The sequence below is a fragment of the Barbatula barbatula genome, assembly GCF_947034865.1.
Source record: "Barbatula barbatula genome assembly, chromosome: 20".
NCBI classification, from domain to species: domain Eukaryota; kingdom Metazoa; phylum Chordata; class Actinopteri; order Cypriniformes; family Nemacheilidae; genus Barbatula; species Barbatula barbatula.
Window position 1 is genome coordinate 14,277,085 of NC_136783.1, and position 13,754 is coordinate 14,290,838.

At 41.2% G+C, this 13,754-nt stretch overlaps 3 protein-coding genes across 6 annotated transcripts; 2 read left to right on the top strand and 1 right to left on the bottom strand.

Moving 5' to 3' along the window:
• Positions 1 to 1,044: 1,044 nt before the first annotated feature.
• On the bottom strand, positions 1,045 to 2,631 carry mafbb (v-maf avian musculoaponeurotic fibrosarcoma oncogene homolog Bb). The gene has a single exon (XM_079483973.1). It carries the CDS (start codon positions 2,485 to 2,487, stop codon positions 1,465 to 1,467), a length of 1,023 nt encoding a protein of 340 aa, XP_079340099.1. The 5' UTR covers positions 2,488 to 2,631; the 3' UTR covers positions 1,045 to 1,464.
• A 1,181-nt stretch (positions 2,632 to 3,812) lies between these two features.
• On the top strand, positions 3,813 to 6,976 carry LOC306909804 (DEP domain-containing mTOR-interacting protein). Its single transcript, XM_079483846.1, has 9 exons — positions 3,813 to 3,943; positions 4,142 to 4,320; positions 4,488 to 4,611; positions 4,725 to 4,903; positions 5,158 to 5,367; positions 6,093 to 6,230; positions 6,407 to 6,477; positions 6,564 to 6,668; positions 6,748 to 6,976. Exons 1-9 carry the CDS (start codon positions 3,861 to 3,863, stop codon positions 6,874 to 6,876), a joined length of 1,218 nt encoding a protein of 405 aa, XP_079339972.1. The 5' UTR covers positions 3,813 to 3,860; the 3' UTR covers positions 6,877 to 6,976.
• A 106-nt stretch (positions 6,977 to 7,082) lies between these two features.
• On the top strand, positions 7,083 to 13,501 carry adnpa (activity-dependent neuroprotector homeobox a). 4 transcript variants are annotated; one of them, XM_079483220.1, is made up of 6 exons: positions 7,083 to 7,178; positions 7,366 to 7,655; positions 10,053 to 10,165; positions 10,276 to 10,365; positions 10,458 to 11,265; positions 11,368 to 13,501. In XM_079483220.1, exons 3-6 carry the CDS (start codon positions 10,058 to 10,060, stop codon positions 13,143 to 13,145), a joined length of 2,784 nt encoding a protein of 927 aa, XP_079339346.1. In that variant the 5' UTR covers positions 7,083 to 7,178; positions 7,366 to 7,655; positions 10,053 to 10,057; the 3' UTR covers positions 13,146 to 13,501. The 4 variants fall into 4 exon arrangements, with proteins under 4 accessions (XP_079339346.1, XP_079339344.1, XP_079339343.1 ...); XM_079483218.1 differs by having other exon boundaries at positions 10,458 to 13,501; XM_079483219.1 differs by lacking the exon at positions 7,083 to 7,178 and having other exon boundaries at positions 7,280 to 7,655.
• Positions 13,502 to 13,754: the final 253 nt, after the last annotated feature.

Consider the following 13,754-nt stretch of genomic DNA (forward strand, 5'->3'; position numbering starts at 1 on the left):
GAATATAAATTCTGTCATAATTTAAGGCCTAGTCACCTTTGAGTTTTTCAAGATCTGTATGTATTTCTTTGCTTTGATTTACACAGGAAAGGTACTTGAATGCTTATAACCAAACAGTTAATGGACCCCATTGACTACCATAGTAATATCATACCATAGTATTTCATGACAGAATTTTCATTTTTGGGTGAAGGAAAGACTACAGCTACTTGTAAATATGTTGCTTAGTAGAAAAAACAGTTTTGCACCTGTGACCCTGTATTGCACAGGTGGCACGTCATTACAAAGAGGTCAATTTTGCTGTAACTGTTAAGAAGCAGTTGACAACAAGGTCAAGGGTTAAAGACCATTTTGCCACACATGTTGTTTGGATCCCGAGAAAAGGAGAGTTGTGTAAATAACAAGCATTGTTTGTGAGCTTGCTTCTGATAGTGTATTTAAAGTGTATGAACTGTAAAACCATCACAACATTACATAAAACTAAATCTGCAATTGATATGTGGCCCGTTTGCACACCTAAATCTACAAATACAAATATTCGAGTTATTCAGATTAACATTTTGCTCAGAAAATGTTGTTTTTCATGGGCTGATGGAAGGATTCATTTCTAGGGAAACCTGTAGTGTTCCTAAACCCATTACTTTCAAGAAAAATACAACATCAGGTCAAATATATGACCTTTATTTTCCTTTTAAGAAGAGGGCAGAAGGCTTAACTTATTTCCACCTAGGTACAATCAGTGCTGTGCAGCTTCTCTCTCAGTCTCTTGAGTCATTAGAAACACAGTTGTCTCAGGAAACAGCCGTTAAGCAAGGTCAAAGGTCGCAGCAAGTAGACATACCTGCGCTCTGGGTCTTTAATGTCCTCTCATTCTCTCTTTTTCCCTTGTGTGAATATGTGTGTATGAGTTCATGTGTTCAGGTCAATCTGTGTTGACATCTCATGGTCATTTATGTTGATGGGTCTATGTTGATTGGTACAAAAGAACTTGCTATAATGCAAGATTCAAGTAAAAACTGCATGCACAAGAAAAAGATTAGGAAGAATGTATTTTTATTGAAAAAATTATTATTCTAAAAATGAAATGTGAATCACAACTGTCTTCAGATGTTTTAAGGGAACATAACTTGGTAATGGTAGGCAACAATTGATTAACAAAACAAAATGGAAGATAAACAAAAGCAACAAAATCTATCTTGATAAGACATTTTGACAAATTATACCAATGCTATGCATCTATTGCCGAAAGGGTCGAATGTCATTTGCATAGCCAGAATGACTGATGGTGTTGTGAAAACAAATGATAAAAGGTACAATATCAAAACCAGCTTGACATCTCGAAGATAAATTCTCTAAAGTAAAAATATAAAATACTAAAATGAGAGAATCAAAACTTTTCTCTGCAAAAGAAAAAAAGTCCAAAGTACATTATTACGTCCATAAAATGCTGGAAACCCGGTTAAATTATCGCAGAAATTCAGGCGATGATGGATTTTCACTGGTGGATCCGTTATTCTGGCAGTTCAGTCCCACAACTAACCTCTCGCATTTCAGTTTATACGCGTCCCTCTCGCGCACAAGCCGGTTGAGCTCGTGCTTCAGCTGCTCCACCTGCGTAACGAGGCTTGTCTTCTCGTGCTCCAGTGTGTGTTTCTGCTGAACCCGTTTGTGTCTGCACGATTGAGCGTATCCACGGTTTTTCAGCGTACGGCGTTTCTGCTTCAGGCGGATAATATCGTCCTTGGTCATGCCACGGAGGTGCCGGTTCAGCTCGCGCACAGACATGGACACCAACTGCTGGTCCGAGAAGCGGCTTTCCACGCTCACGCCGCGCTCGTTTCTTCTGTGCTGCTGCTGTTGGGTATTATGGGATTTCAGCAGGTGTGTCGCACCTTGAGATGAGCAGTCGAGGTGTTGCATGAACTGATCTAGGCTTTTGCCGTGCGCAAACTCGTGCGCACCTGGGCGCACCTGGAGCGCGTCTGGATTCTGCCCGAGTTCGGTGTACTGCTGGTGATGATACTGTTGCATGTTTGACGCGTGGCTGTGGAACTGACCCATGCTCCTGTATCCATCCATATTTGCTTGGGGTTGCTGTTGATGCATCTGTTGATGAGCTCCGTGTCCATGCATAAAATTTGCGCTTAGGGCTTCCCGGACGTCCTCGGGTGTTAGTTCGAGACAGTGTGGATCTGGGTGCTGTTGATAAGCTCCCGTGCTCAGGGTCCAGTAGAGATCATCAGCACCGTTTCTCTGTCCACTTGGGCTGAAGCTGGGCGATGAGGGCACGGAGCTGCACGGGGTGCTCATTGGTGTGGTGGACAAGGAACCCGGTACGTGTACCCCGCACTGTTGAATAAACGCGCGGTCCTGTCCCGCAACCGCCGCCTCTTTTTTCACATCAAATCTCGTCATGTCAAAGTCGCCGTAGTCCAAATTGAGCTGACTTTTGGCCAAATCCAACAGGCCATGCTGCTCCGCCGTCATGATGTCTGTGCCCGTTTCGATGAAGTAAGCAACTTGTACAAAAAGTTATTGCTGTGGTTTAGGCAGCATTAACGTTGACTGAAAATAAGACTCGATCGCTATAAGATATTTTGCGCTTCGTGTTTTTAACATGCAGATGGTCTCTCGGTGACCAGCGCAAGATGTATGTTGAGAAGTAAATCACGTTGCTTTAAAAGCAGCCGCGCTGGAAGGAAACGCCCTCTTTCTACCTCAATCTCACTGGGTGAATCTCTCGAAAACATGTTCAGCTCACATTTCACATAAACACCGAATGAAACTGTTTAACTGTGATAAGAAGTGTATTTGCAAACTTTTCAAGACATTTCAGGATCGTGGTAATAAACACTGCATACTCCCATTTAACTCTTCAATAGGCCAACTTACTTTTAATGGGGATAATGTTTGTTGATTTTGGTATTCATCAAAAAAATAATCAAATGTAGTGTTAGATTACAAACACAAGGCTAGATAAATAAGCAAATTTCATGTACTCATCTTACTCTAATAATATACAGTATATATACATTTTTTGCAATATAAAAATACCATAATACGTCAGTTTTAGATGAAACAGGACACATAGGTGTTCATAAGTTAAAGGTGATTATTTATGTGGATATTTATAATGGCATACGGACGTCCTGTACTAGGTCTACTAGAAATACAGTATACAGTATGTACTGTGCATATTTTCTGTACGCAAGAGTACTCCCACACCTACAGCAAAATAAAACAAATGCACACTGCCTGAGATATTGTATCCCACAATGCGAGCCCTTAATTTCACCTCATTATGCTTTTTTAGTTTTACATCAAATGTTCAGAATAAAAATATATATTAATAATGTAAATTATTATGGTTTATTTTATTGAATACATAATACTTTCAAATTATTTTGAACAACAGTAATACAGTACGCTACACAATATCCAGTTCATTTCATAATAAAAAGCTTACTGAAAACTGTTTGGTGGGAGTGTTTCTCAATTAACTCTTTTACTGACACCATGTGGCCACTATGTAGACATGTCTTCCTGATATCTGATTAGGCAGAAGTTTTTTATTGTGTAAAATATGGCGATGTTTATACAAGATTTAGTCATTTAGCATCAAACAATTCAATCTGTTTATTATTAATGTTTCAAAGGAGGTGTTGGCCATTAACTTGGGACAATAGGCTTACTTTATGCTCCTGGGACAGGGAAGTAGACGGAGAGAATATATTTGTGTTCACAACATGTCACAGTACAGTCGAATGGGTGTCTCAGTTCACTGGATATTTAGTAAACACAAGAGTGCCAATAAAGTGAAGGAAAGAGTAGCACAAACGCAGCGACATGAACGAACATTCATGGAGCTCCTGGGCAGCATTCAATCTACAGTGATGAATAGGCATCAAAAGGCTGAAGTTATGATTGCAGGAGAACAGCTAAGGTATGTTAGATCCAAATAATTGTATTGAATTTATGTTTCAATGACTTTATTATAAATCTAATCAATCTACAACTGCAGGACTTTATACTACTTCAACTATGTGTTGCATATTGAGTGCTGGATTAATTAATGGCAGACAATTGTCCTTATATATGGAAAACAGTGGTTCTGATCTCTGTTTCAATCTCTGTTTTGAAGGTTGCGACTGCATGATAGCAAATTGATCAAGGACCGCAGACACCATTTGCGCACATATCCAAATTGTTTTGTGGCTCAGGAGGTAATCGATTGGCTGATTGCTCATAAGGAAGTGCCAGATCGAGACACCGCTGTACAGCTCATGCAGCACCTCATGGACTGTGATATCACACATCATGGTAAAACATCAATTACTTTCCATCATATGAGAAAGAACACGGTTATGGCACACCATGCTTTGCTACTATGTTAATCTCTATCTACAGACCCATTTGGTTGACTTTGTGTCTGGAGGTATAAATTGCATTTAACATTGTTTAAACTACACTAAGTTTTTGTTTTATAGTGTGTGATAAGTGGCCGGTGTTCAAAGATGCCAAACACTTGTACAGATTCAGAAAGGATGATGGAACGTTTCCGTTTAACATAGAGGTTAAGATCTTTATGCGTGGACAGAGGCTGTATGAACAGTAAGAATATTGTTTAAATATTTAAAACCTTCTTCCATAATTCATACCAGGTTTTTTTTAATGGAAAGCAACGCGCTCCCAATGTTTTTAAAGGCATCTCTTGTTTTTAACAGTCTTATAACATGCAAAGACTCCATCTTACAAGAGAGACAGGAAAAGGGTGTGGCCTATGAACGTTCTTTCCCTGGTTACATGTTAATTGATTGGCTGCTACAGAATGGCGAAATAGAGAGTCGACGACAGGGACTAGATCTCTGCATGGCCCTATTAGAGCATGATATCATTCAACATGGTGAGAACAATATTTAGCATCCATAATTTGCTTTATTTGGTCATTAGCAGGTCTAAATGCAGTGTGTGGTTTTACGGCATCTAATATACATATTAATTTCAGTGTATAGCAGTATACAGTATATGCAGATAATAATGTAACTACCTGCATACAGTACAACATCCTCTTCTTGTGCTGCGATCTCTGCTCCATCAAATGTGCAGTTCCCTCACCATGCTTTTTCGTGCTTAAACACTCCATTTCACTCCACACAGTCTCCCAGAAACATCACTTTTTTGACAGTGGGCTGCTCTATCAATTCTGCATCAACTTTCGCCGGCGACGTCGCCTTTCCGAGCTGTTGCATGAGACAGAAAGTGAGGAACAAGAATGTACAACACAGCAAAATCAAGTCGACCAAGCTGACAGTCCCTTCACGCTACGCAAAACCCCTCCATCTGAGGGCAACAGTAACTTCTCATCTGGTAGCAAAACGACAACACCTACAAAAATAACTCTATTAACTTTAGATAAGTACCATGGTACATTATTTTGGTAAAAATCGCTGATATAGTCTGACATTCATACGGCACAAGTACTTTTAGAAAACTAGATTTCTGTGGTGTGACTGACTACAGAGTTTGACAAGTTTAGAGATGCTGCGCAAACAGTTCTGCCCATATTACCCAAAATTACTTTCAGCACACTAATTGCGGGGACAGCCCCTCTGGAGCAATGCAGACTTAAGTGCTTCGCTCAAGGGCACGGCTGTGATATTAAAGCATCATGAGCTCAGTAACTCTCCAGTTCCTTGCACATCTATACCTGCTACCTTTGTGTTAGCAACCCTTAACCCATTGTGTCTCAAACCTCTTTACCTATACAAAACTAGAAATAAAAATGTGGCTTTTATTTTCTTACTCTCATGTCATACCCAAGATCTAAGAGCTAGGTCAAGAAGGATGATACTGCTCGAATGGTCCCCATTGGCTTGACCATAGCCATTTTTTTACTATGGAAAGTAAATGGGACCATTTTTTTGGGTGAACTATTTCTCTACATGAAAATTAGGGGTAGTGAGGGTGTAAGCCTCTGCATAGCATCTGAACGGAATGCTACCATTAGCATGCTTACGCATTAGTGCAAAAGATCTTACACTATAAAAACAATGCATTGATGTGCTTATGTTAAATTCATTTGACTTTTTCAGTTGAATCTACTAAGGATTTAAATGTGCCTACAAATGGACGATGTGGAAGTTTGGATAATCAAAGGCATGGTTCAAGTGGATACCCCATCACTGCCTCTCTCTCCAATGCCTATGCAGTACAATGCAATCCTAAATCAGGTTATAAGAAAGCATTTGTATGATTGTGAATGCACAATTGCCATATTTTAGCACTTTCTTTATGAGACATACAATTATAAAAGTAAAAATGAATACGGACTCATCTTCGCAAGAAAGACAAAGCCGGCGTTATTCTACCTGTCACCAAAATGCATGTGTATTATTTTTATTGGCAGTGCTAAAAAGAATTGTGACCTGTGAGGAGCTTTTATCTCCAGGTGCGCCTTACGTCAAAAGAGTTCTTACGGTAAGTCATTAATACATCATGCTTAGTTGGCCGTGACAGAAGAAACCTTGAACCACAGTGTGTTTATGAGTGTTTTATAATTACAGATCCTGGGAGATGCCCTAGGCTGGGGCTTTGTAGTACGGGGTAAATCACCTTGTTACATTCAGGCTGTGGATCCCGGAGGCCCCGCTACAGCAGCTGGAGTTAAGGTGACACATGCATACACTGAATCAATTGCCTATACACTAGACGTCCAGAATCCAATATCTACAATATTTCTTTGCTTAGGTACGCCAGTTTGTGTGCCGAGTGAACGGCTGCAACGTGCTTCACCATGACTATCGTGCACTGTCAAAGCTGGTGATGACTGGACCTTGTGTCGTTACTTTGGAAGTGATGGAGCCACTGACAAATTAATTTTACTGCAATTTTCTTCTATATACCCTGTAGAATCCCCCTAAATGTCTTATTTTTCTAAACATTACAGGTCTATGTGAAATAAAATTATGTCAGCTTTAATATTATGGTTTCACATGTTTTGGTCACTTGATATTAAGATTCTTTCTCATGACAGTGTGGTTATTGTGTAACCATAAAGTTTGATTGGCTGAACGACAAATACAACCCACAAACAGTTAAACAAGGGCTGATTTTGGCATTTTCAATTCATCTCAATTCGTATCCAACCTTTTTATTACACAACAACGGCTTCTGCAAATGTAAGTAATTCCCTAAGTATTCCATTTGTTCTTTAACTTACTTGAATAGTCCCTTTTGAACTTACAAAAAACACAAATATGTCACTTCCGCCTGTAACCGTCCGCCATTTTGAACAGGCTGGGCTGGTATGTGGAACAGTCTCGGAGAGAAAAACTCTATTTTTTCAGCCCCGTGTTTGTATTTCAGTTACAAAGCCGGTTTTCTAGAACGCGCACTTGATGAACACATCCATGGGCTTGACAGAAACATCACAGTAATCTTTATAAGTCCAGTCGATGACACATGGTGCCGATTCTCAGAATGAGTTGCCGAGATCCACCGGCGGCAGCAGCAGAAGCGGCGCTAAGGACAACTGCAGCATCTGCTCGGGCCGAATAACCCGCCACAACCGCTTCTTTTCTCTCACCCTGACGATCAGTTGGTGCAACGCAAAACGCTTTACGGGAAATTTCATGCGAGACCGTGAAGAAAATCAGGTAGCGTGACATTATGAACTATTTTCAGTTTTTGCACTCGGCGCTTTTGTGTGTAGTTCAGCGTTTACATCAAACATCCCGCGGCTAGGCTAGCGCGCTACCAGAATATCTGTGCACGGATCATGTGATGTTGCTCTTGTGTTAGTTTTTTGTAAACTAAATTTGATCGTCGTCGAGGTTATAAGGGCTTTTATTTCATTGCGAAGATTTGCTGTTCCGGGTGACGCCTGTGTATGTAACCCGTCAAAGTAAAGCGGGTGTTATTTCGATGAGCCCATCAGTATTAATAAAGGCCTGCTGTGGCCTGTATTGTCTAGTGGAGCTGCACACAATTAGCTTGCATAGGAGCATGTCCTATTCTCTTCAAAAACTCTGTGCAGACTTGACCAAATCTTTTATCTGAACAGCCACAAATTATTTGTTTCTATTATATTCCCACAATTCAATTTCATTGATAGCATAGCATCCGAATCTCATGTTGTTCCCTTGTTAAGTTTTTGTTTTGTTGTAAATTTGATTTAAACCGTGATTGTCTACATACTTAATTTCCTAACCAAACAAATCATCTGTAGTTTAATGTAGGGATGCTCCGATCCGATATTCGTATCGGGTATCGGCGTCGATACGTAATAAAATTCTAGATCGGGTATCGGTGCAATTTGTCACCGATACCCGATCTGACATAAAATTTTTGCTAGACGATGTAAAAGTTCATGGAGACACCGGCGCTTAAACTCTCTCGTGGGCGGCTGTGCATTGCGCAACGTGCGACATCATACGCTAGCAACGTGCCAGCATACGCTAGCAACGTGCGACATCATACGCTAGCAACGTGCTCTGTACGTAGTGCACGTGAACAAGTGAACATATAGCAGCGAACAGCATGGAGCGAGCCAAAATATCTGTCATTTGGAGTTATTTTACAACAGTTACGCCAATAAGTTCCACCGCTTTCATTGTTATGGATGGGCAACCGCTGTCCGTCGTTGCGTATAATGGCTTCAGACTCCTTATAAACCACCTGGAGCCGCAGTACGACACGCCGAAGCGTAAATATTTAACTCTACCTTGAACTGTACCGAAAAGTCTGCAAACACATATCCGAAAAAATTAAAGATGTCAATGCGGTGAGTTTTACAACAGATATCTGGAGCTGCGACGTGTCCCCCGTGTCGCTTTTAAGTTTAACCGCACACTGGTTGGATGAGAATTTTGTGCCACAAAATGCCACGTTAAATGCAACAAACATGTGCAGTTTTACTCAGCTAGGGAAGCTAGCGTTTTATTCATCTGTTTCTGTGTTGGATGTTAAATTTTATTTTCTCTAAACTTTAGTTTAGTTAAGTGGACTTTGCTTTAGTGACTAAAGCATTCAAAAGATCTGATTCATGTTATTTTGAATATCTAAAGCAGTAAAGCTATTACTTTTTTTGCTCAATTTCAGCTGCTTTATTGCGAATTGATTTTTAAATTATTTTTGCACTTTCTTAAAAATTATTAAGAGATTTTGTTTCTATTTATTTTTGCACTTTCTTAAAAATTATTAAGAGATTTTGTTTCTATTTATTTATACCCGTTTATAAAGCTAGTGAAGCTGTTGTTATATTCAGCTGCTTAATTTGCACCTTAATTTTGAATGTCTTTGGTCCAAAGATAGTGAACAGTTTTGTTTTATTTTTCATTTGTTTTGCACCGGTGCTGGTTTAATAAACTATTTACAAAATTTTTGAATCATTAGTTTGTTATTTTGTTTTACGGGGTCAGGAAATTTATGTTAAGTCGAGCCTGATGTCTTGTACTGCAATGCACATAGTTTATTAAGTAATTGTGCACTTTACATTTTTTACCTTAGTATCGGATCGGTACTCGGTATCGGCCAATACTGAATCTCAGGTATCGGAATCGGTATCGGAAGCAAAAAAGGTGGATCGGAGCATCCCTAGTTTAATGCTTTTTTTTAACGCATTTCAAATTTAGGAGTAGTTCACCCAAAAATTGTTGTCATTATTTACTCACCCTCTGCATGAATGACTTTAAATAACGTTGGTAACCGAACAATGCTGGTACACATTCACTTCTATTGAATAGACACAATATTAATGCAAGTCAGTGGGTACAGCTGTTGTTTGTTTACCAACTTTCTTTAACATTTTTTCTCTTGTGGTCTGTAGATGACAAGCCATACAGGTTTGTAAATGATGACCGAATTTCCTTTTTTGGGTGAACTATGCCTTTCATAGTATACTACATACAAAATACATTTTCTACTACATACTTATTTGTTAGCTACATAGTGATTGTCTTGTCTTTGATGCATTCAAGTGTCTCAGAATAAACACAACAGGTGATCCTCAATGATTAAAAGCTTTTGTAACATTCTTGTGTTTCAACATGTAGGAGAGATGTTTCAGCTTCCAGTGAATAACCTCACTCGGTTGAGGAAGGCCAGGAAAAAAGTCAAAACACTGTTGGGTGACATTGGCCTTGATTACTGCAAAGAGCATGTTGAGGTAAAGTGTTCGATTTATATTTTTAACCCTTTGATACATTTTGAATTATTACAGTCTAATTGAACACACAAAGCCTTTCTATATGCATGTTTTTCAATCTCTTTTTCTAGGACTACAAAGAGTTTAGTCCGAGTGATTCTTACATGAACCAAGTGTATCTTGATCTTTGTCTCTGGGATCCCTCTTGGACCAAGTCACAGGTATGTCACACAGAGCCACCGCAACAGTAGCAAAATAGTGGAACATTAAATGGCAACAAACCTTTAAAGTTTCTGCTCTTCATGTGTTGCAGGACTACAGGACAAAGCCGTTTTGCTGCTCAGATTGTCCATTTGCCTCTAAATATTTCTCCGCCTACAAAAACCACTTCCGCAATGTTCACAGAGAAGACTTTGAGAGCCGAATCTCTCTTAACTGCTCCTATTGCACATACAGTGGGAACAAGAGGTCGTTGGAAACCCACGTCAGGCTCTTCCATATGCCCAACAATGTGGTGCGACAGGGTGCTGCTGTTCCTCAGGGAGCCCAGGTGGGGGTTAGGGACGCAGTGCGGGTAGACAAGCCCATGCTGGGCGATCGCAAGGAGCTACCAGTGTACTACTGCAAGAAGTGCACCTATCGGGATAGACTGTACAACGTGGTGCGCAGGCACATCTACAGGGAGCACTTCCAACATGTAACTACGCCTTATCTAGGAAAAAACTCAGAGAAGCAAGAAAACAGCACCGATGCGCCTGGCAACAGTCATGGGATTCACTGCAAGAGCTGCCACTTTTCACCTCGTTCTTACGAAGCGCTGGTGCAGCACGTTATTGAGTTCCACGAGCGCATTGGCCATCAAGTCACCGCCATGATTGGACACACCAATGTTATAGTGCCGAGGCCTCAGCTGAACATAATTCAGAGGGGCGTTACAATCGCTCCTGGTGTGCGACCTCAGACACCTCAGATGAATCGTTTTAATATGCCCAAAATGGTGGGGTTACCCGTGGGCAACCATTATACGCAAAACGTTGCAGGCAATTCTGTGCCTGGACAGGTGCGTGTTACTCTACCCGATAAAGCTTTTGTGTCAGGGGCGGCCTCTCAGTCCCACGCAGGTAAACACCTGGGTGGCTTTGGAGCCCACGGTTCAACGCATATTAACGCTCAGTCTGCTTCTTTCTCTCCCTCACTGAAGAGTCTACCTCTCTCTTCATCAGGCCATGCTGCTGCTGCTGCTACTGCCACGTTGACCTCATTACAGGCCAAGAAAGCTGCAGCCAGTGCTCTCAACACCTCACAAACGCAGAAGTGGAAAATTTGCACCATCTGCAATGAACTCTTCCCTGAGAATGCGTACAGCGCGCACTTTGAAAAAGAACATCAGGCCGAAAAGGTGAGAGCCATGGCTAAATACATCATGAAGATCCACAACTTCACTAGCAAGTGTCTGTATTGTAACCGCTACCTACCCAGCGACTCTTTGTTGAACCATATGCTTGTGCATGGGTTGTCATGCCCACAGTGTCATTCCACATTTCACGAAGTTGAAAAAATCGTAGCGCACAAGCGGCTGGCACATCAAAATGAACCTGTAGACCCACCCACTGGCTCTCCCCTCACTTTTGATCTCACGCTTCAGCAAGGAACTCCAAAGAACGTTCAGCTTCTCGTAACCACCTACAATATGAAGGAGACGCCAGAATCGTCTTCGGCTGCTCAGCCGCAAAACAGCAATGTGACCAAGCCCTTTAAAAGGGCAACAGAGATCCAGAATGATTCTGTAGTCCGAAACATGTCTCAGTCTCCAGCATCACAGAAGAAAGAAGTCGGTAAAACCCTGTGTCCTCTATGCTTCACTATTCTCAAAGGTCCCATCTCGGATGCCCTCTCGCATCACTTAAGAGACTCTCATCAAGTACTTCAAACTCTGCACCCTGTGGAGAAGAAGCTAACCTACAAGTGCATCCACTGCTTGGGTGTGTACACTAGCAACATGACGGCTTCCACAATCACACTTCACTTGGTACACTGTCGAGGTGTTTGCCAGTCACCTAAAGGCCATAGCAGCAAGTCTTTTCCGACTGGATTGTGCTCACCTGGAGCTGGGTCTCTCAAGCGTGAGTTGGTTACCCCTGATGCATCTGACCCTAAGAGAAGAAAAGTGGTTGAGCAGTCTAGGTATTATCCAACAGGCTTTGTCGAGAAGCCAGAAGAGCCTGTTGTGTTGGCATTGGACCCCAAAGGTCACGGCGACGAGTCCTATGAGGCACGGAAAGCTTTCCTCACCTCGTATTTTAATCGACATCCTTACCCTTCCCAACGCGAGGTTGAGAAACTGGCTGCAAGCCTTTGGTTATGGAAGTCGGATGTCTCGAGCCATTTTGCAAACCATAGACGCTCATGTGACCGAGACTTCATCACACGTAAACCTGCTGTATTACTGGGCTTTAACATGCGGGCGATGAGCCAGCTCAAGCATGACATGGACTTCGATGCCGGTTGGCTGTTCAAAGTCTACGACGAGGACAAATGCAGTTTGTCAAGGACCTCCAAATTTGGACTGAATGCTCCTGTCGGTTTCCGTACTGTAGATGGTTCCCGAGCTATTCATTTCAAGGAGGAGAATTTTAACACTGGACAAAGTAGTCAAAGCAACTGTGCCTTCAAGCCATGCCCCGGGTCAGCCTCCGAGCCCATTGCCATTGATTCTGACAGCGAATCCGATCTAGAAGAAATCCCTAATAACAGCAATCAGCATTCAACGTTAAGACCTTCAGCCGTTGAGTCCCACACAAAAGAGACACTGATGCAAGACCGGTTTCGTTATGAGAGAGGGGGGAGCAGTAATCCTCCCAAAGGTCTAGATAGCGCTGTTTCTGCTTCCAGTCCTGAAGAGGCAGCCTGGTCAGGCAGCATGTCTTCTGATGAGAGCCACTTCAGACCGGCAGGACAGTTTGAAGTGAAGGGGAAAAAGGTGGGCTTGCTTGGTAGATGATGGCATGTGGTGATGGTCCCTGCTCCACTAACTCTCCATGTAGGTCAGAGCCCTTACCTCACATATGGTTGACATGAAACTTCATGATATGAACTTTAAGCAAAACCATGTGTAAAGCCAGAGAAGTTACACACTTAACTGAAAGAACTGTTTACTCTCACAATTCTGCTGTCATAGAGCGGAGAAACTAATATACTGTATAATTTTTTTCTTTCAACCGATCCATAGTACTTCGTGATTATTTTTCTTTTTTTGTATACTGCTCTCTGTATTTAATCATACACATGTTAAAATTGTAACAAAATTGATAGGTCTATTGTTTTCCTGATCAAATAAAAGGACAGTGTAAATCACTATCGAGTGCTTGGAGGTTTTTTATTTTTTTTAATGTCTGCTGATTTAGTTAGAAGTGGATTTACAGAACCAGATCACTAATTCAGTTAAAGCTGTAGAATGTTTAAGACGTTTATTTATTAACAGTTTACATCAATGCTACTTTACTCCTATAGTTTTATATTATAATGAACAGGCTGCTGTTTTCAAATAATGTAAAACTGCTGAGAATGAAAGTGCTGAAATGTATTTCCTGTGCTCACTAAATGCATTTTA

Excerpts from the sequence above, each read along its gene's own strand:
- mafbb (XM_079483973.1), bottom strand. The coding sequence starts at position 2,487 with ATGACGGCGGAGCAGCATGGCCTGTTGGATTTGGCCAAAAGTCAGCTC.
- LOC306909804 (XM_079483846.1), top strand. The coding sequence starts at position 3,861 with ATGGAGCTCCTGGGCAGCATTCAATCTACAGTGATGAATAGGCATCAA. Across the intron at positions 4,321-4,487 it reads CTGTGATATCACACATCATG|TGTGTGATAAGTGGCCGGTG; the intron begins GTAAAACATCAA and ends TTTGTTTTATAG. Across the intron at positions 5,368-6,092 it reads CAACAGTAACTTCTCATCTG|TTGAATCTACTAAGGATTTA; the intron begins GTAGCAAAACGA and ends TGACTTTTTCAG.
- adnpa (XM_079483218.1), top strand. The coding sequence starts at position 10,058 with ATGTTTCAGCTTCCAGTGAATAACCTCACTCGGTTGAGGAAGGCCAGG. Across the intron at positions 10,166-10,275 it reads ACTGCAAAGAGCATGTTGAG|GACTACAAAGAGTTTAGTCC; the intron begins GTAAAGTGTTCG and ends CTCTTTTTCTAG. Across the intron at positions 10,366-10,457 it reads CCTCTTGGACCAAGTCACAG|GACTACAGGACAAAGCCGTT; the intron begins GTATGTCACACA and ends CATGTGTTGCAG.